The sequence below is a fragment of the Pan paniscus genome, chromosome 16 (assembly GCF_029289425.2).
Source record: "Pan paniscus chromosome 16, NHGRI_mPanPan1-v2.0_pri, whole genome shotgun sequence".
Classification (NCBI taxonomy): domain Eukaryota; kingdom Metazoa; phylum Chordata; class Mammalia; order Primates; family Hominidae; genus Pan; species Pan paniscus.
Genome location: NC_073265.2, coordinates 71,672,087 through 71,699,553, shown reverse-complemented (window position 1 = coordinate 71,699,553; position 27,467 = coordinate 71,672,087). Strand labels below are relative to the sequence as shown.

The 27,467-nt window shown below is 46.7% G+C and overlaps 1 protein-coding gene and 1 pseudogene across 1 annotated transcript; both read left to right on the top strand.

Annotated features, from left to right (window-relative positions):
- The first annotated feature begins 1,413 nt into the window (after nucleotides 1–1,413).
- Nucleotides 1,414–15,869, top strand: LOC129393941 (putative golgin subfamily A member 6-like protein 19; annotated as a pseudogene).
- A 1,388-nt stretch (nucleotides 15,870–17,257) lies between these two features.
- On the top strand, nucleotides 17,258–27,399 carry LOC117976087 (putative ubiquitin-conjugating enzyme E2Q2-like protein). The gene is made up of 3 exons (XM_063597132.1): nucleotides 17,258–17,386; nucleotides 18,779–18,957; nucleotides 26,741–27,399. Exons 1-3 carry the CDS (start codon nucleotides 17,302–17,304, stop codon nucleotides 26,900–26,902), a joined length of 426 nt encoding a protein of 141 aa, XP_063453202.1. The 5' UTR covers nucleotides 17,258–17,301; the 3' UTR covers nucleotides 26,903–27,399.
- Nucleotides 27,400–27,467: the final 68 nt, after the last annotated feature.

The window sequence follows — 27,467 nt, the reverse complement described above, 5'->3', positions numbered from 1 at the left end:
ATGTAAGAGGATGTAAATGGTTTTGTAGGAGATCAGGCTGGATGAGAACGGACACTTGTAAACATACTTTTTAGACTAAATCTCTGATTGCCGCTTGTTTTTCTTATGGAACTCATACAAATAAAACACATTGGATGGAGGGTGCGAGTAGCAAGGAGATTCTTGTCTTTTAATTGCATGTCATTGTTTCATAACAAGGCAGAACATATGGTAACCCTGGCTTTGGACCTACAGAAGGAAACACATTTTACTACCTGCTGTATGCCAGAGGTTCTTGAACACTTGGAGGGATTACTGCAGCACAAATTGCTGAGCCCTACTCCAGGGTTCTGATTCACCAGGTCCAGGGTGGGGCCTGCGAATTTGCACTTATAAAAAGGTCTCAGGTGCTGCTGGTGCTGCTAGTCCATAGACTACATTTTGAGAACCACTCTTGTCTATTAAGTGTGAATTGTAGAACTCTAGAGAAAAGCTTAGTTCGGTCTGGGATAAGAAGCACACAGGTTATGGAGAAAATCATGAAAGATTCAACCCTTGATCCCAGCCTAGTGTGGATTTCAGGTAACAAGCAGTACACAGTGACATAACACAATTCTTGGTTTTCATGATTGCAAGTCATAGCCAGGTATCAAGTGAGAAATTCAGTTTCATTTGCAAGGCTTAGAGAGGCCTGGTGATTCTAGAAAAATGCGCCTTGTATTTGTTTTAAACCAGTAAAGAGCTTTAAGTGCTTATTAAATTGGAAGTTTTGTGTTCCTACTTATTTTGTATCTTATTTTATTTTATTTTATTTATTTTGAGATGGAGTCTTGCTCTGTCACCCAGGCTGGAGTGCAGTGGCATGAGCTTGGCTCACTGCAACCTCCATCTCCTGGGTTCAAGTGATTCTCCTGCCTCAGCCTCCCAAATAGCTGGGATTACAAGCACCCACCACCACACCTGGCTAGTTTTTGTATTTTTAGTAGAGACAGGGTTTCTTCATGTTGGCCAGGCTGGTCTCGAACTCCTGACCTCAGGCGATCCACCCACCTTGACCTCCCAAAGTGATGGCATTACAGGGGTGAGCCACCGCACCCGGCCCAAAAGCTTTGTGTTTTTAAAGATATTAGACATGTTTCTTGTTTTTAAAAGAAATCTTAACAATAATGTAGGAGAATAAGACAAACATTTTTCCAAAAAAGAGAAATCATTGTGATTATTTTCTGTTATTGGAATGTCGGATACTATAGTCGGCTTCATTAATCATCAAGAATGCTATGGATTTTCCATTTTTATAGGATCTATATCTCAGTTAAGGTAATACTTGTAATTCTTGTGCTCCATTTGAAGATGAAAAATATAGGCCAAAATCATAGACTTTGCATAGAAGCTGGATAATGAAGACAGCTCTGGAGGAACACATAGATACACACAGACACACATATATAAAGTATACACACATATATTTTTTAAAGTTTATTTTTTACAGTTTTAAAGCTTTTAAAGCAAAAGCCAGCCCCTCCCCTCTCCCAGAGTGGGCGGCCCCTCCCCTCTTAGTGGGCGGGGACAGCAGTTGCATGGGCAGCTTTCCTTATGATGCCACAGGTCCCTCTGGACATGCTGCTGCCTGGCCACACCTCCTTTCCCTTTCATCTTTCTCACTGACCAATGGGCTTGGAGCATTAAGGCCACGCCCCTATTCTGCGTTCCATTGGTGCCCTGGTTACGCCACCTGTGGCTCAGTTGCACAGCTGCCTGGTAGGTGACTGGAGGCATTGAGCAGTGCTCACTGGTATTTCGCTGATGTGGCCCCAACCCCGCCTCCCTCCCCACCCCGCGATGTCAGAAAAAACACAACAGGGGAAATTGGCCGCAGCCAAGAAAAAGGTAAAACACACCAGGTCATGGCCCCCAACCCAGCCACAGATCCCCTCCGAAGACAAGACCGGTGCCAGAGTCCATACCACTCCTGAGGCATACCAGATGGGGCCCCCCAACCCCAGCCCCTCTGGGCTCCCCCAACCAAAGCCTAGTCAGTCAGCCCCACGCCTTCAGCAAGCAGCCCAGTCCCTGCCCTTGCCAATCACCCCAGGGTGACTTTGGGCAGGTGACTCCTGGGGCTCCCTGCTCCATAATCAGCCCTCACCTCCTGCCACCCCAAGCCCAACCTCCCTGGGCTCTTTGGGCTTGCGTCTCCCAGGACCTGGGTCCCCCAGCCCCAGGCCCTGCCCTCACCAGTCATCCCTGGGTGGCTTTGGGCTGGTGACTCCCGGGGCTCCCTACTGCAGACTCTGCCCTCCCCTCCTGCTGCCCCAAGCTCGACCTCCCTAGGCTTCTTGGGCTGGCGTCTCTGGGGACCTGGGTCGAAACCGTGTGTGTCCCTCCCCCATCGTGGAGCAGCGACTCTGGCATCGCGCTGATGTGGTCCCCTCCCCTGGGAGGAGTGGAATGCAATGATGTCACAGTGCCCCTAGGAACTGTCATTACTGCTGCAAGACCGGCCTTTGATCTTACAACCCAGTCCCCTAAGTTTTCTCACCCCATTTCTGGTTCCTCTGTTTGCAGCACAAATTTCCAGCTGGAAGGGGAGTGGAGACTATGGGACCTAGGAGCAAGAGGTTTCAGGCTGCCTTACTCCCTTCACATAGACATTGACAGTGGGAAAAGCCTACACTTCCCCTGTGAGCTCAAAATGTTCACAGTATCTCTGGGTGGCAATGGAAGAATGGGTTTGGTTTGGTTTTTTCCCAGGCTTCTACTTTCCAGAGAGACTTTCACATTTTTTTCTGAGTTCTCCACGGTTCTGGGACCAGACTGCCCTTCAGTGAGTTGCCTCTGAAGTGAGATTTGCTCATCTTCTGTGGAATAGATCTTGGGAAACTGAACTTGACAGCTTGAATCTTCCTCATATCGTCTCAACCTGGGGTACTTTGAGTGCCACAGGATAAATGTGGGACATCTTTCTGAAGCATCATTTTCCCTTGATTCTCTTGAGAAAATGCATTAATGTACTTAGGGATGACAGACACATAGGTTTCCAAGCGTATACCAGACTTCGCTCTGAAATGAGGCTTGGGTTGTCCTCTTTCTGATAAATTCCCGGATTTAATAGAAAAGCTGCCTTCTGCCATGAGGACACATTGATACGAAAGTGTGAGAGGTACTGGTGCGCTTCTTCACGCTAGCAGACCTGTGAGGATGTGTGACTCTAAACCACACGGCCTACAGTTCCTGCCTGCTTCATGTTTACTTTTCTACCTCTGCCCCTGGTTTTGGTCCCTCGCAGCTGCTGATTCATGGCAAAACCCCAGAGCTTGGAGTCAGAGGACTGAGTTTAAGTTCCAGTATTGCCTTTTTTGATCTTTCTTTCTTTTTTTTTTTTTTCTATCCATGATATCAATCCCTCTCAGTCACTAAGTGATTGTGACAACACCTTGTACAGTTGTTGGTGGCATTACATCAGATGGTATATAAGAGTATTTTGTCAAAACTGTAAAGGAGGATGTGGCTGTAGGGGCTGATCATTCTCATGAGTGTTACTGCTCTTCTTTCCCACAGTTAAAAGCATATTGGCAGAGGAAGAGCCCTGGCATTCCAGCAGGAGCTAACAGGAAAAAGAAAATCAATGGCAGTAGCCCTGACACAGCCACTTCTGGTGGTTACCACTCACCTGGGGATGTGAGTCTCGGCGGGCCAGGGTCCTGGGGACAGGGGGCCCAAGGGGCAGTAGAGGGTAATTGTTAAGATTGTAGATGGACTGTTGGGTACTGGTTAAGAATTCTGGATTTGAATCCTGCCTCTCCGTCTGCTAAGGATTGATTTGGGATTGATTAGCATATGATTTAGGGCAAGTTGCTTGAGGTCTTTGGGTCTCTCTTTTCACATCTGTATAATAGAGGTGGTATTTTTTGACTTCCATTTGTGAAGTTTAAATGAGATTCGTTATTGTTGCTTTTATGTGAATCCTTAGTACATGGCCTGCTGCAAACACCCAGGACACTGAGGAAATGGTCGTTGCTGTTTGATTTTCCTCATCCCCAGTCTCAAGGGGAAGCCAGGCCAATGAGAAGAGCCACTTGCCATCAGGCTGTCCCTTTAGGAGTCACTGAAAGGGCCCCAGGGTGGGATGGTGGGGAGATAAGAACCACGAGAGAAGTTGGCACAAACGAGTTATGGGAAAAAGGGTCCAAGATAGGCAGAAAAGAAGCTTTTGCCAGTTGATGGGGGAAGAAAGGAAGTCAGAGGGCTTAGACAGTGAGGGGGGACAGAACATCTCCATGTGCACTCTCATCTCTTGCAGTCAGCAACAGGTATCTACGGGGAGGGCCGTGCATCCTCTGCTACCCTGGAGGATCTGGAGGTCAGAGGCCCTGGGCCGAGATGCAGTGACTCTGCAGGCCAGCCCTCCAACCTCCTCCCACAGCAGGGGCTTGTTTCCCCTCTGCCAGCTGAGGCAGCCCACACACCCCCACCAGCCCTAATGATTATTCTCTCTACCCCTCCCCACAATCTTCCTCCAACTCCTTCTCTCTGCATGCACCTCAGAGCCAGTACCAAGAACTAGCAGTGGCCCTGGATTCAAGCTCCACAATAATCAGTCAACTCACTGAAAACATCAATTCACTTGTAAGAGTCCAGTGGGGTCCCCTGATTACAGCTGGTCAATCCTGGACTCCAGTTTCATCTTGGGGCCCTGAAGAAAGGGGCTAGGGGCCCCTGATGCCAAGGGCAAATGGGGAGCTGGGCACCCAGGTCTCACCTGGAGGGACCCCAGAGCACAGAACATGCAGCATGGCTCTTCTGCACTGCCCTCTTTGCTGACTCTCTCTTCTCCAGACACCCCTGCTCTAGTCCTTGCCACACATGCCCTGGGGTTGTCACCTCTCCGGGAAGCACTAGCCTGACTGGTTGTCAGGGATCCATATTTCTGTCCTGCCTCAGTCCCTAATTTGCTTTTTGAGTCTGGACAAGCCATCTCTCCTCTTTATGCTCGTGTTTCTGGAGGAGGTAGAGAGTATCAAAGGTCTCGGTTAGCTCTGAAAGTCAGAGATTTAAAGGCCCCTAGAATGGAAACCTCAGGGCCAAGGGCTCCTGTCTGTCCTTTGCTGTTTTATATCTCTGCTATGAAGAACTGTACCTGGCCTGTACATGCTCAGTAAATGTTTGTTGAATGAATGCACGTTTCCAAATCACAAACTGGCAGAAGGGGGGTGGGCCTTTCTCAAACTCTGTCTCTAGAGGTTCACCAGCCCCTCCCTCCAGGGCCATTTTCCCCCTTTGCTTTGGGCAGGTTCGCACATCTAAGGAGGAGAAGAAGCATGAGATACATCGGGTACAGAAGCTTGGGAGGAGCTTGTTCAAACTCAAAAACCAGACGGGTAAGATGGGGCTGGCATGACCTGGCAGCAGGACTGGCATTAGAGGGCTGTGGGGGTGACTTAGAATGCCCCCAGGGAGGTGGGTGGATGGAAGGGCTTTGAGGCAGAGGGAAAGAGGTCTGTGCCAGGGGAGGACAAGTCTTGTCATCTCCATGAGCCTCAGTGTCCCCATCAGTAAAGAGGGAGGAGTGCCCATTGTCAGCCACCCACAGTGCTCTCTATCTGAAAGTGACTTGGAAGATTGGCTACCATCCGGGTGTGAGGAGTCATTAGCAGTGAGGCCAAGTTTGGGAAGCCTGAGAGGAGGAGCTGTGCACCGAAGGGAGGATTTTTTTTTTTTTTTTTGAGAATCCAGAGGCCCTTATTGTCTGCTTCCTTTCTCAGCTGAACCCCTGGCCCCAGAGCCCCCAGCAGGGCCATCTAAGGTGGAGCAGCTACAAGATGAGACCAACCACCTAAGGAAGGAGCTAGAGAGTGTGGGAAGACAGCTCCAGGCTGAGGTGGAAAACAATCAGATGTTGAGTCTCCTGAACAGGAGACAGGAGGAGAGGCTACGTGAACAGGAGGAGAGGCTACATGAACAGGAGGAGAGGCTACATGAACAGGAGGAGAGGCTACGTGAACAGGAGGAGAGGCTGTGTGAACAGGAGGAGAGGCTACATGAACAGGAGGAGAGGCTACATGAACAGGAGGAGAGGCTGTGTGAACAGGAGGAGAGGCTACATGAACAGGAGGAGAGGCTACATGAACAGGAGGAGAGGCTACGTGAACAGGAGGAGAGGCTGTGTGAACAGGAGGAGAGGCTACATGAACAGGAGGAGAGGCTACGTGAACAGGAGGAGAGGCTACGTGAACAGGAGGAGAGGCTGTGTGAACAGGAGGAGAGGCTGTGTGAACAGGAGGAGAGGCTACATGAACAGGAGGAGAGGCTACATGAACAGGAGGAGAGGCTGTGTGAACAGGAGGAGAGGCTACGTGAACAGGAGGAGAGGCTACATGAACAGGAGGAGAGGCTACATGAACAGGAGGAGAGGCTACATGAACAGGAGGAGAGGCTACATGAACAGGAGGAGAGGCTGTGTGAACAGAAGCTGCCAGGGCAGGAGAGGCTGCTGGAAGAGGTGGAGAAGCTGTTAGAACAGGAGAGGCGGCAGGAGGAGCAGGAGAGGCTGCTGGAGAGGGAGAGGCTGCTGGACGAGGTGGAGAAGCTCCTGGAGCAGGAGAGGCTTCGGCAAGAGGATGAGAGGCTGTGGCAGCAGGAGACTCTGCAGGAGCTGGAGAGGCTGCGGGAGCTGGAGAGGATGCTGGAGCTGGGGTGGGAAGCCCTCTACGAGCAGCGGGCCGAGCCACGCAGCGGCTTCGAGGAGCTGGTGCGTTGCCCCACCTGGGGAGGCTGCCCTCTTCCCTAGCCCTCAAGGCCTTTGTTTCCCCACCTGTAAAATGGGGCATTGTAGCCTTCACATGAAATGGTACTTCTAAAGGCATCTGTGAGCCAGAGCCCTGCTCTGATGGCTGTGGGAGAGAGGGGATATTTTTCTAACCTGCCTCCACCCTTCCCGGTGCCATGGGAGGCAGACACTAAGTTCTGGGGTCTCCAGTTTTAGTGGGTGGCCACTGATTGCTTCTCTCTGTCCAGAACAACGAGAACAAGAGCACACTGCAGCCGGAGCAGCAAGTAAAGGAGCTGAAGAAGTCGGGTGAGCTGAAAGAGACTGTAACCTCCGACCCATCCAAGAAGATGTGGGAGGCGGGCACCAGCCTCTGGGGAGGGGAGGTGCCAGGCCACAGGCAGCTGCAGCCTGGGGACAGGTGACCCCAGCACCCTCCGGGGCAGTCCTATGACTGTTTCTTGCTTCCTGCCCTCTGACTTTTAGAGGTGGGTAGCCCTGGGGTCCTCCCAGGTCTGGACATCATCATCCCAGCTAGAGGCATGGAGCCCCCCAATCACAGAGGAAGAGACAGTGGTATAAGAGGCTCCTTATGTCGGGTGTGGTGGCTCACGCCTGCAATCCCAGCACTTTGGGAGTCTGAGGCAGGACAATCACTTGAGGTCAGGAGTTTGAGACCAACATGGCCAACATGGTGAAAGCTCCTCTCTACTAAAATTAAAAATAATAATAATAATTAGCCGGGCCTGGTGGTGCATGCCTGTAATCCCAGCTACTCGGGAGGCTGAGACACGAGAATCACTTGAGCCCGGGAGGTGAAGGTTGCAGTGAGCTGAGACTGCACCACTGCACTGCAGCCTGGGACACAGAGTGACACTCTCTCAAAACAAAACAAAACAGAAAAACAAAAAAGACTCCTTAGATTCAAACTGGATTCCGGCCTCGGTTCCACTGGTCATAATTCAACTACTTTGCATCTCTAAGTCTCTGTTTCTTTAACTTCAAAAGGAAGTTAGCCTTTTCCTTGCAGAGGTGCTGAGGATTAAATGAGATAATACGTGGAAACATTAGGCATGTAGCACACTTAGCAGATGGTGGTTGGCTCCGCCTGCTTTTCCACCAGTCTGTGGCCTGCAGTTTAAATGCTGGGAAAAAGGACGTGAGATTTGATGCTAGGGAAGGAGGCATGGGGTTCTAGGCAAGGGAGGCAGTCTCTTGGGCCTGGAGCAAGGGGCCAGGGGCCTGGGCAGGCCACAGAGCCCCACAGTGCCCTCGCTACCCTATTAATGGGCCAGGAATCTGGAAGCCAGCCACCACATGTCCTCATGCCCAGGGTCTTCCGGCAGGTGGAGCTGAAGAGCCAAGAGGCTCCGAGTCTGCAGCAGCAGCCAGACCAGTACCTGGAGCCCCAGTCCCACAGGAGCTTGGGTGTGCGGACAAGCAGGGTGGTGAGTAGAGCCCTCAGGCGGGGTGGGCAGGCAGGAGCAGGGGAGGCTCGCACTGTGCTCAGATTCCCACCCCCCTCCCTCTCTCTGAAGATCTTAGTGAGCTGAGCCTCACTGATAGCATGGAGGCTGCACCGGGAGAGGACAGGGAGGGTTCTCCCCCATGACAACCCCACTGCACAGCAGATCCAGCAGCTGCTTCCTCTAATGCAGGACTCCCCAGGAGCACCCAGGCTTGGGTGGAGAAGCTGTTGGTACAGGAGAGGCGGCAGGAGAAGCAGGAGAGGCTGCATGCCATTCTTTTCGGGCTGCTGAGAACAGGGAGATAAACATCACCATCATCTAAGAGCGGGTCAAGAAATTTAAAAAAAAACAAAACATTTAAGGGGTTAATATCCTACAAAATTCATTTCCTTCATTTGAATGTTAGAGCCACTTATGTTTATTTGTGTTTCTAATTTATAGTTTAAATTTATTTGTGTTTCTAATTTATAGTTTAAATTTATTTGTGTTTCTAATTTATAGTTTAAATTTATTTGTAAAAAGTTAAATGAGAGTGGGTCTTTCCCTCATGTTCACTCTGGCATCCTTTAGCATTTTTTAAATTTGATAATTATAGGACGTTAGCATGCATATCGAGTTTGCCCTTATGTGGTGGGATTTCAAACACACAAAGACCCACTGTATGCACACAACTGTTCTTGCTGGTTTGGGATAGGCTGCCATGCTTTTTTAATGTTAGTACAGCCTGTATATTCATTACGGAATTCAGATAAAATTTCCTTATCTTCTGCTGTTATGTTTGATCGAATCCTAATCACAGTGAGCTCTTCATTAGCTCAATATGTGGTTTGCCCTCAAGTGCGCGGTCTATTACTTTGTAATATGCCACTGTGAGTACTGACATTTACAGTTGTTTAAAGGTGGAGCACTGGAAACAGCCTTTCCCCCTTTTTCTGTGTATTGGGGATGGGAGTAATAACATTTTGGGGAGCTTTTTAAATCTCCCAGAAGAGGAAAGTGGCCTGCTCTGGCAGGTGTGTGCAGGATAGAATATGTTTCATTTGTTCTGGTGCCAAGAATGAGCACTGTACTACGGTAGTTCCCTTAGGATTTGTATGTGCTCTGGGCTCATGAAGATACTACCTCATGAGCTGTGGCAGTTGTACTCTTTTTTGACGACCTGAAAAGGGATTATTTCTGAGGAATGAAAGGCTGCCATCATGACTGTGGATGTGGAAAACCTTTTCTAGCTGAGAGCATTTATATCTACAATACATTTTAATGTCAGAGTTCATGTTCCCTGTTTTAATCACATGACTACATGTCCCAGTACACAAAAGGGCACTGGTTGGCATTCTCCTTAATGTATTTAGTAAAGATCAGAAGAAATCCTTTAAGAGTTTAAATGTCCCTGGAACAGGCATACAGGCTCTAGTCAAGAATGAATTCGAGTGAAGGAAAGCTGTGTGACACCTGGCATTCCTCTATGTTCATGGAGCTTATTTGAGGCTAGAAGATGGATTTTACCATCTAGACCTCTCTGGTTAATAGCTAGTCTTCAACCATCTGACATAGGAATTTACTTCTTTTCCTTGAATGGAGAACACTTTAAAAATAATAACAAACATTATTATAAACTAATATATGTGAGAGTACTTAGTTGAAACAAAAAGGAGTTTTAGTAGACAGTATTATACTACATTTGAAAATCAAGGAGCAGTTTATGCAACATAAAATGTTTACAAACTGCAGCGCAATCTACTGTTTGTGAATGTCAAAGTGTCATGAGGAAAGTGTCTATACAATCACGGAGTTATATTTCCTCACAAAGTTCTTTACGAAGAGTGAAATATGTTTTTATACCTCTCAGTTTCAGTTAGAGGCATATTTTGTGTAATATTTATGGCTTAAAATGGACTACAGGTCCTGTTCTTGGCTTTTCTGAACTTGCCGCTTTTGCATTCTTTGAGTTCAGTTTAAAGACACTTACTTTAACTCCATTTTAAACCCTCGGGCTAGAAATCGTACCACTGTTAATTAGCCACGTTATTTGGTCTAACAGTTTTTGTTTATCATTCTGAAACTGAGTTTATCTAATACATTGATAAATTATTTCAAAGGTATTTTTATAGTTCAAATCGCTTCACTTTTACCCTGACACGTATAAATGACTAGGAATGACCTTCAGATAGCGTTTAGCATCTGTAACCAATCTGACAATAATGTGTTCATCAGGTACCTGTGGATTAAATCACATACTGGCATATTTAAGATGAATGTCAGTCTGAAAAATAAATATACTATATTAATTCAAATACGACTCTTTGTGTAGGTATTTTGTCATATGTTTAAGAAAAAGCTAAAGAGAATGGAAATCCTATGACAATAACTCAAGTCTTTCTTCAAAGTGCATGCAGTCTTTTGCAGTACCTCATTCAGCCAAGTATTTGTTCTCTACCTCATTCAGCATAAGGCAGCCTTTAATTTGCTTAGAAGGCAACATTAGAAGGTTAGAGTTCAGCAGGAACATAGAATTTTAAAATGTGACTTCAACTGAATAAATTTGAATTTCCGTAGGGAGTAAAGAATCAAAACACCTATTTAAAGACTGCAAAATATGATAATTATTTTTAAAGTAATTATGATTAAACCTGGTAGGTTTTCCCAAAATGAAAAACAATCAGTTCTAAAACCAAAGCTGATTTTTAGAAAATGTGAAAATGTAAGTCAACCCTATCCATAATAGATTCTCTAAAACTTTATCTTAGTCACTTTCAAATAACTATTCAAAAATGTAACTGCTATATTAACGTCTTAAAATAATTTAAAACATTTTAAAATATGAATACTGTAGTTTAAAACAAAGAATCTAGGGGAAGGAAAAGTAGACAAAGAAATGCCAATTCCAGTCCAAAGCTGTGTTTGCCAAGTTTTCTTAGAATGACTTTTACCGATCTATGAATTCTTATACACATAATGCATAATGGAAATACTGATTTTTGTCTAAAGTGGCATTATTGACTGCTTCTGTGATGCTACTATAATGTAATACATTATTAAATTGTTTCAAGTTGCTGTTTTGCCTAAAAATTTTGTGTGTCTTGAAAACTATAGTATTGGGTATTGAGACTCTGCAAATTCTCGGCATGCTTGGCATGAGGTAATCGGTTTTTATTCTTACAAAATTGTAACTATGTAAGTGTGTTTATTAAAAGAACACAAACTAAAAAAGTTACAGAAATTAAAGTTGTGGGATGAAAAAGTTACAGGATAAAAAAATACCGTGGAAAAGTGGCAAAAAAAAGTTGTGGAAAAAAAGTAAAAAAAAAAGTTTTATGAAAAGTTATTTTAAAAAGTTACGAAAAAGAAGTTACAGGATTTAAAAAAAGTCATGGGATAAAAATAAAAATAAATAAAAGCAGGCCCCTGTCAGTATAAGCCTGGAGAAGTGGGTCTGGAGTCTTCACCCCCACCATGTCCCTACAACCCCTCCCCAGTCAGCCCTTTACCATTAGGGTAGCAAGACAAGACCCTTGTCTAATGGAGGGAGACAAACAGACCCTTTACCACCTTGACCAAGGCTGAGTCCTTACATTTCTGGATGATGATGTTTGTTATTTAAGAGCCAGAGGTTGGTGGAGTTGGTTTGTTTGGAGGAGGTCTGACGGCCTCCTTACTCTCACCAAAGCAACTTTTCCCTCAGGGGGGCTCCCATCTTCTTACTCAGAGAGGCAGCTGAGGCGGGACAGTGGAGTTAACTGTAGACCAGGCCAGGGCACAGGCTGCTGGGGGTGCCCCCCCTTCCCCCGTGTACATACTGTAGCTGTGTAACATTCTGTATCGTACCTAGCGGAGGTTGCAGCTGGCATATGAGGAAGAGGTTCTTATAATTATTCGCGGCTGGGAAACTTATTTATTGCTAGCATAGGAGCGAGGAAGGAGGCGGGGATGGGGTCATGGCTGCCTGGTAATGGGACTCCTGGTTTTTTTTGCTTTTGATTTTGGAATAAATGGATTTAGCCATACTGCTCGGCCTGTTATGTTCCCATTTCCCTCACTGGGTCCTGCAGTTTGTCCCACTGAATGAGGAGCCCCAGAGTGTCTCAGCATGTCCAGCTGGGCTGTTGGGGACCTTCCAGGCCTGTTACCTGTATGCTGCCTGGTGACACCTGGTGGATTTCATGGGGACTGCCATGGTGCCTACAGAGTACACTCTGGCCCTGACAGCCAACTGGTTGAGAAGCCTGATCTAGCTGTGGCAGGGAAGACAGATACCAGTGCCCAAGGTCACTGACTTCCATCCACCCCAGGTGTCTTCCGTTCTGTCCTCCTGCCTCCCTTTCCTGTCTGCACCGGGTGGCCTGTCTGTCCCTCCAGAGTGCCGGCTGCCCCGCAGGTTCCCTCCAGGCTGAGTTCAGGGCCCCGTCCCCTAGTGGCCAGAGCTGGCTTCACAGGGTAAGAGCCAGCTAAGCTCCAGGGACTTTCCAGGAAAAGTGTCCCTTGAAAAGGGTGTGACCTTTTCACTGCTCCCAACAACACCCTAAAAATGACTTGGCCTTTTCCATCCCCTGAGCTCCATAGAGAACACAGCCAGCAGAGGACACATTCTCTGTCATCCAGAAATGGGTTTCTCAGCCGAGGGACAGCAGGACTGGTAGAGACTGTCAGGCCACACGGCTGCCTGCACAGTGCCGCCATGCTTGGCCAGAAGGGCAGGAGGGATGGCGGGGGCTGGCTGTCCACAGGCCGTGCATGTCCCGGAAGCTCACTGGAGGTGGTGCACTTTGGAGGGGCGATGTCAGGAGACAGCTTCCTCTTGCTGGTCTACAAGACTCCACAAGCACAGCACGGGGACTGATTCCCAGTGCTAGAGGTGAGGCAGTTGGCCAAGTATATATATGTATATGTGTGTGTGCGTTTGTGTGAGAGAGAGAATTTATAGCTATTTATAGAACAGGGCAGGGGCATACCACAGAGGGGGCACAAGTTTTCAGCAACGGTCACACCTGGACTTGTCAGCTCACCACTACAACAGACTAAGTCACAGATGAAGGGGGCTGGCTTTGGGGCTGGGGGAGCCACTGTCAAGTCACAGGACACCCACCCAGGCAGGCTTGGAAAGGGAGGTCTCTGAGAAGAGGAGGAATCTGTTTAGAGGTCGAAGTGGGGCCTGGGGCTCTCAGGACGGGATGGACTTGCCTGACCCGATCAGCTGGCAGTTGGAGAGAAAGCAGAGAGAAAACGGGTTAGAGAAAAGCCAGAGCTAGTGAGGCAAGTGCAGAGTATGGGTGCACTGCAGCAGCTGTGGGAGGGCCGGGGAGGGGAGGGCGTAGGTGTGGGCATGGCAAGGTTCCTGGAAAAGAGGGGCTGGAAAGGAAAGGGGAGGAAGATGGAGGGAGAAGCCAGAGCTTCATAGGTAGTGCCTGGGGACTGCGGCGGCCCTCCCCAGCTCACACACGCTGGCCTATCTCATGGAACCCAGGCAATCCACCCATCCACCCACAGTTCAGACCAATGCCAGCTCCCTCGGGCTTCCCTCTTCTGTGGTCCCCATGTCTTCCAACCCACTGGCCCAGGGCCACCTCTTGCTTGGAGAGCCCCATCCAACAGCCACCAGACCTGATAGAGAAGGAACACTGATTGAACCAAAATGGTGGAGCTATAAGGGATGGCTGGCTGGAGTGAATGCCAGAGGCCCCTCTGGGCCATCAGAAAGCCCAGGGTCCTCTGAGGGACCCTGGGGAAGGCAGGGAGGGCAGGTAGCCGGATGCCATTGGCCATAGACTTCTAAGTCTAACAGGGGAGCCTCAACTGGTTGGCGGGGGGCTGCAGGTTACATAGGTGAGGCTGGGCCCTTCCTGCTGGGAAAAGCAGAAGAGGGAGACTCCGTGGCAGGAAAGGGAAGTGAGCTCTCTAGGCGGAGCTCAGCTGGGCCAGCATGCACTGTGGTCCCCTTGGCTGAATAGCACAGGCGACCCCTAGAAGCAACAGGCCAAGGTGCGTGAGCCTGCTGGCCAGCAGTAGTGCTTCAGCAGGTGCCAGGGACCCTGCCTTCAGTCGCACGCTAGCAGCTATCATGGTACCTGGGAGGGAGGGAAGGGGGCTGTGTGTCCTTCCATGGCCTATGAAGTGTGTTGTGGGATGACTGCGTGTATAGGACTCTCAGGCTTTTATCCTAGATCACCACTGGATTGCTGACAGATAGAGGACGTGGGACCGTGACTATCACCCCTAATTTGCAGTGGATTTGGCTCTTGGCACTCCCAGGCTGGGAGCTGGATACCTGCCCTGGCAGCATGACTCAGACTGCATGACAGGTACGGCGTGCCCAGGATGATGTTCCCAGGCCTCTGGCCGCCTGAGTCTAGCCCCACACACAACCCCCTCCAAGCTCCCAGCCCCCATACCATAAACCATGAGCTCTGTGCCCTCTCTGATGGTTCCACATCTGCCACCTTGGGCATGGAGCCTGTTGTAAGAGCCCCCAGGCTCAGCCATGGAGACCTTGAGCAGTGGCACTGAGTCCCGTGGCTCACAGGGAGCAAAGTGAGACAGCCAGCAGCACAAGGACAGAAAAAGGAAAGAGCAAGTCTGCAGCTCCAGAAGGGAGGGGCAGGGAGCCTGGCTCTGAGGCTCCAGGCATGCCCCCTGTGTGGAGCTGGGGCAGCGGGGCAGGCAGACCATTCATGCAGCAGGCAGCGAGACATGTACCTACCATGGCTGACGCTCCTCAAGGGCCACTGATAGTGATTCTGAAAGACAGCTTCAAATCACATGGCAGGTCACATGCATGGGTGGGGCAGGCCTGGGGGTGGGGGACACACACACGCACATGCCAGAGTGTGCACACACATGCTGTGAGGCCCCACGGCCCGCATGCACACGCTAACACACATGCCCACAAACAACACGCATACGTCGCCCTCTCCGCCACCTCCCGGTGCCCAGCACCCTCACCGGCCGGCACGTGCCGCATGGATCTGGGGCGTGCAGCAACTCGGCACACTGAAGTACATGCGTGGGCAGAGTCACAACACAGATGCTCACCCGCACACAGAGGCATTTGCACCAGCTCCCTGCACACTCGTGCCTGGTGTGCTCAGAGGACCACCTATGCTGCTCAGGGAGACAGGGCTTGCTCACTAATGTCCAGCTGTCATTTCTCCACCTAAGAGCCTTCCATGGCTCCCTACTGCCTACAGCGTTGAATCCCACAAGTCATACTCTTTGGACTTTGAAGGTTCTCCACCCTGTGCCCCACCCTCCCCACAGAGCTCTTCCTCATTCTGTCTCTGTTCCCTGCTTTGGCCAGTGGCTATCCGCGATGTGACCCACACTACACCTCTGCCCACACTGCAGCTCTTTACCCAGTTACCCTCCAGTTCCTCACCACGTATGCCTATCTCAGTCATGCCCCGGACTGCATTGAAGCCAGGCTGCCTTGAAGAAGCTCTCCCAGACTGCCCTTTTCCCCAAGGCAGGGTCATGATTTGCCAAAGGTTTCGTGTGTGTTAGCAAGACTGGAGTCAGAGCAGGGATCAAACTTTACATCCCATATGTCACACCTCACCATAGATCTGGGTGCCAAATAGCCTGAAGAGTCTGAACTCACGTTGGAAGTTAGCAAAGTGCTCCTACAGCCGCATCTGCAGTTAACATAGTATCCCTATGGCCAGTGTCTCCCTTGATCCCCACAGCCATCCTAGGAGAAAGGCAGAACGTCATTTGCTAGAAGGGATGCTGAGGCTCTGGGAGGGAAAGGGACTTGCCTAAAGCCCCAGGGTGAAGCAGCATCTTTGGACTCTCATAGACAGCCTAGAGCTGCCATCATTCCCTTAGGATCTGTGCCCTCGGGCCTGGCTTAATTTTTTCCTCTGCAAAGAGCCATCTGTAGGGCCAGAGGCTGGCAAAGCCTGACTCATTACTGGACGCCAGTTCCTTTGCCTGACTTTCAGTGATTTCTACCTTACCCTGGAGTTTTATGTTGCTTGTCTCAACACTGTCACTTCTCATTCCTCCACAAGTTGAATTGCTCACTCCAGCCACTTGAAGCATGCTCTTCTTAACACAGTTAGCTCTAGGCACATGGTTGGTGCTAAAAAGGAAAAAAAAAAGAAGAGCGTTATGTCAATTTCATTGATTAACAAAAGCGATGGCTCCACTGCAAAGCAAAGTTGATACTCCTGGGCCTCTGAGTTCAAGAGCCTTTTAGACAAATGGCTCTGAGCTAAAACATGATCATGCACGCATATGCATCTGTCTCGGTCTGATGAGATAATCTGGATACTTGGTTGTTATCCTTGAGCATTTTCCTGCCTCATTAATGTATGTGTAGCCACCACAATAATAATCATAGCTAATAATGGCTACAGCTGAGGGCTTTCCTGAACCAGGCAGTGGTTTTAAAAACTTTAACCCCTAAAGCTGAGGACTTTCCTAAGCTAGATAGTGGCTTTGAAAACTTTAAAGTTTTCACATAGACTGTCATTGAATAATTTCTGTTTTTCAGATCAAGAAACTGAGACTTACTATCACATTTGGGATTAAGCTAAAAAAAAAAGAAAAGAAAAGAAACAGAGGCTGAACGCTGTCAAGTATTTCACAGCCAGCAGGAAATCGGAACTTGAACCCAGGCAGTCTAGCCCTGGGATCCTTTCCCCTTACCCATTATCCAGTGTTGGCTACACAAAACTAATGAGTACATATTTTCAACTATAATTTAAGTGGGTGACGTATTTTTCACTATATTTTATGTAGGTGACTTTCAGTTTGGGAGTATTCTCCTTACACAATCTATTGAGCTGGATATTAACTGAGAGCAAACAGAAACTAATGAACTCTGAAAAACATAAAACATGAGCAACATGACGTCACTGCAAGAGACAAAACAGCACATAGCCTTCTTGTGACTGTATTTTGCTGACAGTCCATGAGCTGATAGCCTGAACTCAGCAGTGCTGTTCCCTTGGGAGACACACACACACACACACACACACACACACACACGAGTTGGTGGTTTTCTGCCCCCCACCCCCACCCCAACACACACACGAGTTGGTGGTTGTGCTGCCCGGAGCCTCCAGTCCGCGAGTGTGAAGAACGGACCAGATGGGTCCAACAGTGCTGGGTCAAGGCGAGGAGGGGGCAGCCGGAAGCGCGCGCATGCTCTGGACTCCTGCAGCCGCCGAAACGGGTGCGCAGGGGGCGCGCGGATTGAGGGGTGAGGGGCGACGGGTGTGAGGGGCGAGAGGGACGGGAGCGGGGTGGGGGCAGCCCTTTCCCAGGCGGTAGCGGGGGCGGTGGTGCTGTTGCCCTTTTAAGCTGCGGCTTGACAGGAGCAGCGCCTCCTGTCGGTGGAGTCTGTTACAAGGGGAGCAGCCGCCCAGGCCGCCACACAGCTCCCCGCAGAGGCCGCGGTGCTCCTTGCCATTTTCCAGCCCTACTCCGACTAGAGTTGAGGCAGCGGGGAGAGGCGGAGCTGGGAGAGCGCCGCCGAGAGGTCCCGCGGGTGGTTGCGGCCGTGACAGCGGCTCCCGACTGGCTCACCTTCCGCGCCCCTCCCGCCAGAGGTGAGAGTAAAATGTCCGTGCGAGGGTTCAAGGCCAAGCTGAAGTTGTTGGCCTCTATCTTCCACAAGAACCAGGAGCCGCCGCCGCAGCTCACGCTCCACTGCAACATCACGGTGAGGCGCCCAGTGGCGGCCTCACGGGGCAGGGCGAGGGCGGAGAGGAGGCGCCCAGAGTCCCGGGACAAAGGGGAGCCTGCCCGGGAGAGGCCCCAGTTCCCCAGGCGGGGCGAGCGCGCCCCTTTCTCCCGCGACTGGCCCGCCCCGCTGCGTGAGGCTTGCGTGGGAGGAGGGGGAGGGCGCGTCTCTCTGGCTCCTTGCCGCGGGGCTGGCTTGGGGGCTGCCGGCACCTCTCGCCCCAGTCACCGCGCCCCGAGGTGGGAGCTCGCGTCGCCCGCAGCCCTTTTGGGGCCCATGATCGCCCTCAGTCAGCTAGCCTGCTCCCCTGGACCGCGACGGGGCGTGGCAGGGCGGCTCCCGCTGTTGTTTGAGCCCAGTGAGGGAAGGGAATGGCCTTTAAGATTTTCGGTTTTTTGGCCGGGCGCAGTGCTCATTCCTGTAATCCCAGCACTATGGGAGACTGAGGCAGCTGGATCTCCTGAGGTCAGGAGTTCTAGACCAGCCTGGCCAACGTGGTAAAACCCTGTCTCTACTAAAAATACAAAAATTAGCCGGGCATGGTGGCAGGCGCTTCTTGAGATGGAGTCTCACTCTGTCGCCCAGGCTGGAGTGCAGTGGGGCGATCTCGGCATACTGCAGCCTCCATCTCTTGACAGTCTGTGGGTTCAAGCGATTCTCCTGCCTCAGCCTCCCGAGTAGCTGGGATTACGGGCGCCCGCCACCACGCCTGGCTAACTTTTGTGTTGTTTAGTAGAGACGGGGTTTCATCATGTTGGCCAGGCTGGTCTCGAACTCCTGACCTCAAATGACCCATCTCTGCCTCCCAGAGTTCTGGGATTACAGGCCTGAGCCACCGCGCCCAGATCCAAGGCCCTTAAGCTTAAATGCCTCGTTCTTCAGTCAGGTTTTCCTTGTTCCCGCATGTTCAGCCAATCGTGTTTAAGGAGAAACTAACAATGAAAACGGACTCGTTGATGGAGGAAAAGTTGGAATGCAGCCTCTGGTGCTGTTTGAGCGATCCCTCTATCCCGGGTCGCTGCTGTGTTCTGGAAAGGCGCATTGTACCCTGGATGCAGCAGGTAAGAGTCCTGTCCAGGTGCTCTGCCCGCTTTTCCTTTCAGGCTTCTGTATCAGCTGTTTTTCCCCTGTAGAATGTGCCCCTGACAGCCACCCCCTAACCCTACCCAATTTGTCTTTACGTGTCTGACCATCAAGGCTCTTCTGGGTCATATTTAATTCATGCTGATATTTCCCCTTCCTCCCCTCTTTAGTCCTCACTATTTTTGCTTTGGTTATGTTATGCTGTATTCTGTAAGGCTTTAAAAAATTTTTTTATGGTGGCAGGGGAGAATGTTTTATAATTATGCTTTGTGCTTTTTATCTTCCACTCAATAAATGCTTGGTAAATATTTGTTTTATTGAATATATGACCCTATTCTAGCTATATGGTGCTTGAACAAAAATCTTAACTGCCTAGTAAGTTAACTGCTAAGAATTTGTCAAAAGTGCAGACATAACATCAAGAACTTGTCATGGATAGTACAAAAAGGTCTCTTAAGGGCTTGGTGGAAGCCTGTAAATTGACTTCCTATGAAAGAGAGTGTAAGAAGTGAAAATGTAAAGCATGACTGGAGAGCCAGAGTGATGAAGCCAGGGTCCCTTTCTCCAGATCCTTTGTAACAGTGTTATGTGATCTCTTCTAGAAGATCGTTCTGAAAGATAATGCCAACTCGGAACCTAGGAAACCATCCAGTGGGTTTCTGCAGCTTAGGTGTTTCAAATCCTTATCAGCACGTTTGTTTTCTCTGCCTCAGTTTGCTTACAATGATGTTCTCAGTAGCTACAATTGCTGTCTGTCTTTGAATACGTAAGCATTTTTTTTAGATGACAGGGATATATGTGTATTTTTTTTTTTTTTTTTACCAAGTGTTAGAATTTTTACTCTGCTTTTGTGGGCTCTGGGTTAGCTACTTGGTTGTTGTAAAATGATTAGCAGGGAAAGCTGTGTGTGTGTGTGTGTGTGTGTGTGTGTGTGTGTGTGTGTGTGTGTGTGTGTGTGTGTTTTAAGTTTCTTTTGTTGTCAGAGGACTTCGAATTTTATTTTATATGGTAATTCTGTCAGTTTACTTTATTCTCCACCCCACATTTATTGAACAGCAAAGTATGAAAGTAATGTGTCCCATAAGCAGCCTTCAGAAGAATTACAACTGCTGTATATCTGAAATTCTTTTTTTTATTTTTTATTTTGAGATGGAGTCTCACTCTATCACCCAAGCTGGAGTACAGTGGTGCGATCTTGCCTCACTGGAACCTCTGCTGCCCAGGTTCAAGCAATTCTCCTGCCTCAGCCTCCTGAGTGGCTGGGATTACAGGCACCTGCCATCGCACCTGGCTAATTTTTGTAGCTTTAGTAGAGACGGGTTTCACCATGTTGGCCAGGCTGGTCTTGAATTCCTGACATCGTCATCTGCCTGCCTCAGCCTCCCAAAGTGCTGGGATTACAGGTGTGAGCTACCGCACCTGGCTGAACTTTCAAGAAGAAGTTTGTGCATCAGTTTTCAAAAAATTATGATATCAAAAGATAGCTGTGCCCTACATTTGGAAAGATACAAAAACTGAACATACTGGCAGGCAGTTTTGCTTGCTGGTGCTTGAGATAGAGGCACACATTGGTCTCAGTGGAATTATGGAGAAAAATAGATAAAGTTATTTCTAAATAAGACCAAAAAATCCTTTTCTTAAGCAGTGACAGGTAAAGAGGTTGTCTTGGCTAACCTTGAATTGTGTTGCCCTTGATTGAGACAGTTTTATGGTGGGATGGTAGTGGTGATAAACTTGCTGGAAATTTGTCTGCTTATAGTAACCTTTGTGGTAGCTGTCACAGACAACTTCATCCTCACGGGCCTTGAAATTAGTATAAAACTCACAGAATGGAGGAGAAACAAAGGACCTGAATAATTAGATGCTTAGATAATTGTTCTGTGTTTTCATAACTGGTGAAAAAGAGCAGTATTAGAAGCACTTACACATTCTATAGAAGGAACACTGCCTGAATTTATATTGCGATTTTTGAGCACCATTAACTGTATAAAAACAGGCATATTGTAGGTAATATTTTAAAGACAAACAGAAAATTTATCTTTTCAAGATGGATCTAAAACTTATCAAAATTACAAAATTTAAAATGTGATTGAAAAATATTATTGCATAGGTTTAAATATTGGTCATTTTAAATGTCTTTCAAAATAGATTGTCTCTTAAATATTAAACTGAACAAACTTTGAACATGTTGTAGAGTTTGTGCCGAAGGTTAAATTTCCTGGGGTGATGGATATTTTGTAATATGGAAAACAAAACCTTCTTATTTTAAGAAATTTAGAAAACTTTTAGGCAAAACTAGAAAATATTACCTATGTAATTCTACCACTCAGAAAGTGCCACTGTCAGAAATTTGTATCTTTCCAGTCATCTGCTCACCTCTTTTCTCCTGTGCTTGTATATGTTTCCTCTCCCTTAAAAATCAGATATTTGTTTGTAATCTGCTTTTTCACTCAACAGTATTGTAGATCCGTGTTATAACTTACTCCTCTACATTGCCTTCAGTTATTGTGTGCTTTCTGTTGGATGACTTTACCATGTAGTCAGTCATGTTTTCTGGTACTGAATACATACGGGTATGTGTGTGTGTGCGTGCGTGTGTGTGTGCGTATTTTTTTGTAACTTAACTAATGCTTTAGACATCAGTAGGTAGACCTAAATCCTTGAAACCTTCCACGTGGTGACTTTCAGTTCTCATTGCTGAATTTGTTTCAAGAGATGGAAGAAATTATATTGTATGGGAACTTTTTTTTTCTTTTTTTTTTGAGATGAAGTCTTGTTCTTGTCGCCCAGGCCGGAGTGCAATGGCGTGATCTCACTGCAACCTCCACCTCCTGGGTTCAAGCAATTCTCCTGCCTCAGCCTCCCGAGTAGCTGAGATTACAGGCGCATGCCACCATGCCTGGCTAATTTTTGTATTTTTAGTAGAGACGGAGTTTCACCATGTTGGCCAGGCTGGTCTTGAACTCCTGACCTCTGATGATTTGCCCACTTCAGCCTCCCAAAGTGTTGGGAATACAGGTGTGAGCCACTGTGCCCAGCCTTTTTTTCATCTCAGTACCAGCTTTTATTTATCAGATTGGTAAAAATGTTAGAAAGTGTGCAATGAAATGGGCATTCTTACAGTCATGGCAAAAAATATAATTATCTTTGACTTTCTAGAAAGTAGTTTGGCTTTCTAGAAACTTGTTTGAATTCTCCCTGTTTAGGCAGGATGAATTCTCACTACCCCAAGGTGGCCAACCTTGTCCCCGTGATTCCATCTCTCCCAGAAAGAGAGGTCTAGTCTCAGGGAAAACCCAGATTTGTTTGGCTTAGCCCACCTGACAGCTAATCACTGGAAATGGGGTGGGCTGGTAGAATCCTTTGGTCAGGCTTTGTGTTGAGAGAGAGGTGGAAAGATGGGAGGGAGGTAGCAAAACTTGCCTCAGTGGAACTATGTAAGTTAATATAGAATGGCAAAAGGATATTTCTTCCAAGGAAGAAATTCTAGGGAAGGAAGAAAGTGGAGGGGAAGGCAGCAGTTCTCCAAGTTTTTGGGTCAGGATTCCTTTACACTCTTAAAAATACATTGAGGGCCCAAGGAGCTTTGGTTTATGTAGGGTATATCTATTGGTATTCATCACTAGAAATTAAATCAGAAATATTTAAAATATTCTTTAAAAGCTCACCACATATTGTTATAAATGCTTTTATGAAAAGAAAATTTCTAAACCCAAAGTAGTACAATCTTACATCTTTTGCAAATTTTTTTGATGTTTGATATGTCATTTGCATGATGTTTGACATGTCATTAGCAAATTGATATGTCAGTTTGCTTCTGCATTCAATTTATTGTGTGATATTTTCTTGAAAAAATGTGAACAAAGGCCAATCTCATACAGATAACATTTTAGATCATTGTGGATATATATATATTTTTTGAGATGAGGTCTTGCCCTGTTGCCCAGGCTGGAAGGTAGTGGTGTGATCACAGCTCACTGCAGCCTCAGTCTCCGGGGACTCAGGTGATCCTCCCACCTCAGCCTCCAGAGTAGCTGGGACTACAGGTGTGTACCACCACACTTGGCTAACTTTTTGTATTTTTTGTAGAGACAGGGTTTTGCCATGTTGCCTAGGCTTCTTTTTTGATACTACATCAAATCTTGGTTTTTCTTGAACTTTGGATCTTCCACCCTTGCATGATATCACAACATCGTGCATTGGTCACTTATAAAATAGTGGTTCACTAAGATCTTCTACATGTTGATACATTTGATTGTACAGTATCAAAATACGTTCATCAATACCACCATCAATCTCATCAGAATACTTTTGGAAAGTGATGGTGGACATAAGTTTTCTAAAATTCTAATTTTTTGTTCAAAAACTTGAATTTTATTAGTAATTTTGTTATTGAATTTTATTATAGCCTGTCTGTTGTTTTCCTTGAAATGACAGAATCTCATTTTTTGAGAAAATATCTGCCAGAAATGTGAGTTAAAATAACATTTTTTGTCAGTCAGCCTTTCAAGTAAAAATGGTATTCCATTAAAGTGGTTAATTCACTCCATGACTTAGTCACTCAAGGGTTTTTTTCTCAGGCAGCCTGTAGGAATGCTCATGTATACTTCCCATTTCATCACTTGAAATATTAAAAAGATATATTCAAGGATTTAGATATAGTAAAATATTCACTGCTTCATCATAGACATTCTTTTTTTTTTTTTTTTTAATTTTTGAGATATGGCCTTGTTCTGTCGCCGAGGCTGGAGTGCAGTAGCGTGATCACAGCTCACTGCAGCCTCAACTTTCTGGGTTCAGTCAATCCTCCTGCCTCAGCCTTCCAAGACGCTGGGACTACAGGCATGCAGCCACTGTGTTCAGCTAATTTTTGTATTTTTTGTAGAGATGAGGTTTCACCAGGTTGCCCATGCAGGTCTTGAACTCCCGGGCTCAAGTGATCCCCCTGCCTGGGCCTTCCAAAGTGCTGGAATTATAGACATGAGCCAAAATTCCCAACCTTATCATAGACATTCTTAAATGAAACTGACCTTTTGTTGCCCTTCCTTTTTATTTTTATTTTTGGAGACGGAGTTTTGCTCTGTTGCCCAGTCTGGAGTTACATAGGTGCAATTTCAGCTCAAGGCAACCTCTGCCTCCCAGGTTCAAGTGATTCTCCTGCCTCAGCCTCCTAAGTATTTGGGAATACAGGCATGCACCACCACACTGAGCTAATTTTTGTATTTTTAGTAGAGATGGGGTTTCACCATGTTGGCCAAGCTGGTCTCAAACTCCTGACCTTAGGTGATCCGTCTACCTCAGCCTCCCAAAGCACTGGGATTACAGGCATAGGCCACCATGCCCCACCCGCCCTTCCTTTTTAAACCTTTCCTGTGCATAGTGAAGAATACCATGACTACTAGTAGTTTGGTGTTACTGCCTTTGTTTGTGCTAAAGTACCAGCATTTTTACCCACCATTGTATTTGCACACTTACAGCAAATGTCACCATGTTAGTATTCCTGTCAAAATAGTTTGGACTTGGGGGTCTGAGGGCCGCACTTTGGGAACCATTGAAATAGGTACTTAGACGTACTAGATATCATATCTTTTCATCTACAAGGTTTTTAAAAACTTGATTTCAGTTAATTTTTTTTTGTAATTTTTAAAATATGGTTTTGAGGGGTTTCAGTCCAGAGCAACAACATGTATTTTATTTTACTTATGCTGAAGTTTATTAGACAAATACTAACCTAACAGAATGAAGTCCTAAATCTAATTGCAATTTCCTTAGCCAAAAGAAAAAAAACCCAAAATTAAAAGCGTAAAAATAGTCCATATGGTGTATTCTCAGTGTATGCTGAAGAATTTATAGAAGAAAATGCAATACTCAGTAAGTGGTGTTCTTTAAGAATAGGATTGGCTGGGCGCGGTGGCTCACGCCTGTAATCCCAACACTTTGGGAGGCCGAGGTGGGCGGATCATCTGAGATTAGGGGTTCGAGACCAGCCTGACCAACATGGAGAAACCCCGTCTCTACTAAAAATACAAAATTAGTGGGGCATGATGGCACATGCTTGTAATCCCAGCTACTCAGGAAGGCTGAGGCAGGAGAATTGCTTGAACCCGGGAGGTGGAGGTTGTGATGAGCTGAGATCATGCCACTGCACTCCAGCCTGGGCAACAAGAGCGAAACTCGGTCTCAAAAAAAAACAAAAAAAGAAAAAAAAGAATAGGAGTAATTCTGAAGAGTTTCTTTTAGGCTGTAAAGAGATTTGGAACACAGTAAGAGAGGAATGAGAAGAATGAGAATAGTAAAATAAACCATTATTGAAGAGATATACTGTTAATGATGTCCTCCATCAATACAACTTGTTTTTCTTTTTTGTTTGTTTGTTTTTTGAGATGGAGTCTTGCTCTATCGCCAGCCTGGAGTGCAGTGGACATCTCAGCCCACTGAAACCTCTACCTCCCGGGTTCAAGTGATTCCCCTGCCTCAGAGGCGCCCAGCTAATTTTTTTGTATTGTTTTAGTAGAGATGGGGTTTCTCCGTGTTAGCCAGGATGGTCTGGATCTCCTGACCTCGTGATCCGCCCACCTCGGCCTCCCAAAGTGCTGAGATTAGAGGCGCGAGCCACCGTGCCCGGCCCATCTTGCTTTTCTTAAAAAGGAACCTTCAGTAAATATTTGGTTTCTGTGGCTTCAGCTTTAACTCAGATTACAGTTTTCAAAGCAGTGTTGCCTAAAGTTGTTTGTGCAAAATTGTTTTCTGTGACTTGAACTTAGTTATTCTGAAGCTAATATATAATAATAATGGTTTTTCCCCAATTTATAATAGACAACAGTACAAAGTAACAGCGGGAACATCTGTTAGTGGGTGAAAGCACATAATGCATAGTTCATTAGCTTTTTTAAAAAATCACATGTAATTGTGTTACAAAATTATATGTATAGTAATGGCATTTACTTGGTATTACTTGGTTTGTGTGATAGAATAAAATATTAGAATTTTATGGTGTTTGAGTTAGTTATCTATTGCTCTGTAACAAATTGAGCAGCTTAAAATAACAAACATTATCTCAGTTTCTGGGGGTCAGGATTCTGTCCAGTTTACCTTGGGTTCACTGGCTTGGCCTCTCACCAGGCAGTGAAGGTGTTGGTGGTGGCTGTGATCATCCCAAGGCAGGATAGGGAGAGAATCTGTCTCCAAGCTCAGGTTGGCAGGATTCATCTCAGAGGCTGCTGGACTGGGCCTCCGTTTCTAGATGGCTATTGGTCAGAGGCCTTTTACAATACCTTGTCACGTGGGCCTCTCCATAGGGCACCTCATCACATGGCAACTGGCTTCCATCAGAGGGAGCAATGGGAAGAGCAGGAGAAGGGTGACCAAGGCAGGCATCGTAGTCTCCTTGTAGCCTCACCTCAGAAGTGATGTTACTTTTGCTGTATTCTCTTTGTTAGAAGTAAGTCACTAGGTCCAGGGGTGGAATTTTACAAGGGTGTGAATGGCAGGAGGTGAGGGTGATCAGGGCCATTTAGAGGCTGCCTACCAGTGTTGAAGAAAATTGTTGACTTCTATGAGCTGTAGCAGCAGACAGTGCTATGCAAGGAGAATGGCTGTCTCAGAAGTCCAGCTCCTCACATGGGTTTAAACGTGTTGCCTTTTCCCCCATACATTTTGTTTCAATCCATGGTCATCTTGCCATTTAGTGGTGTGGTTTAATTGCATATTTGGGTTAGTCTGTATGTAAACATTTAACATAGGTGTCTCTGGGTTAAACAGGAATCCTATTCATCTTCTTCACCGATATGGTCTGTGGACTCTGATGAGCCAAATCTGACATCAGTTCTGGAACGTCTAGAAGATACTAAGGACAACAGTTCGGTGAGGAAAGAAACCAAGCTATTTTCTCTTTTCCTCATGAACATTATATTTAGAAATTAAATGTTAAGTGATAATATTATATAAAAACATGATTAATAACTATAAACTTAGAGGAATTAAAGTCTGGGTATTTTAAGTCCTCCAAATCTTATTTACTACCTGGTTTCTCTTTATTATTTCCAACATGTATAACCTTAGTTTAGATTAGCAATTCGGGATCTCTTTTTCCCTGAATTCTAACCATTAAGCCAAGCAAGCATTTTGGGTGGAGACCACTAGCCAAGGTGGGAAGTAGAAAGAAGACCAAGGTGGAAGTGAAGGGAGAGATGGGGAGAATGACACCAGAACTAGTGGGAGGGAATTGCCTTTTCTTTCAAGGGTCTGTAAGTCTGCAGTAAAAGTCAAAGGTATTCAAATAGGAAGTTTTGTTTTTGTCTTTAGTATATAAAGAAGCATAACTTTCCATTTTGCAAAAACTTTAGAAATCCTTTTTCTTGATTATAAAACTTATAAGCAACCATTATTGAGAAGATTAGTAAAATATAAAAAAATAAAAATCTCACATAATTTCTCTACCTAATATAACTACTGTTGACATGATAGCTAGTTTCTATCAGTATGTATT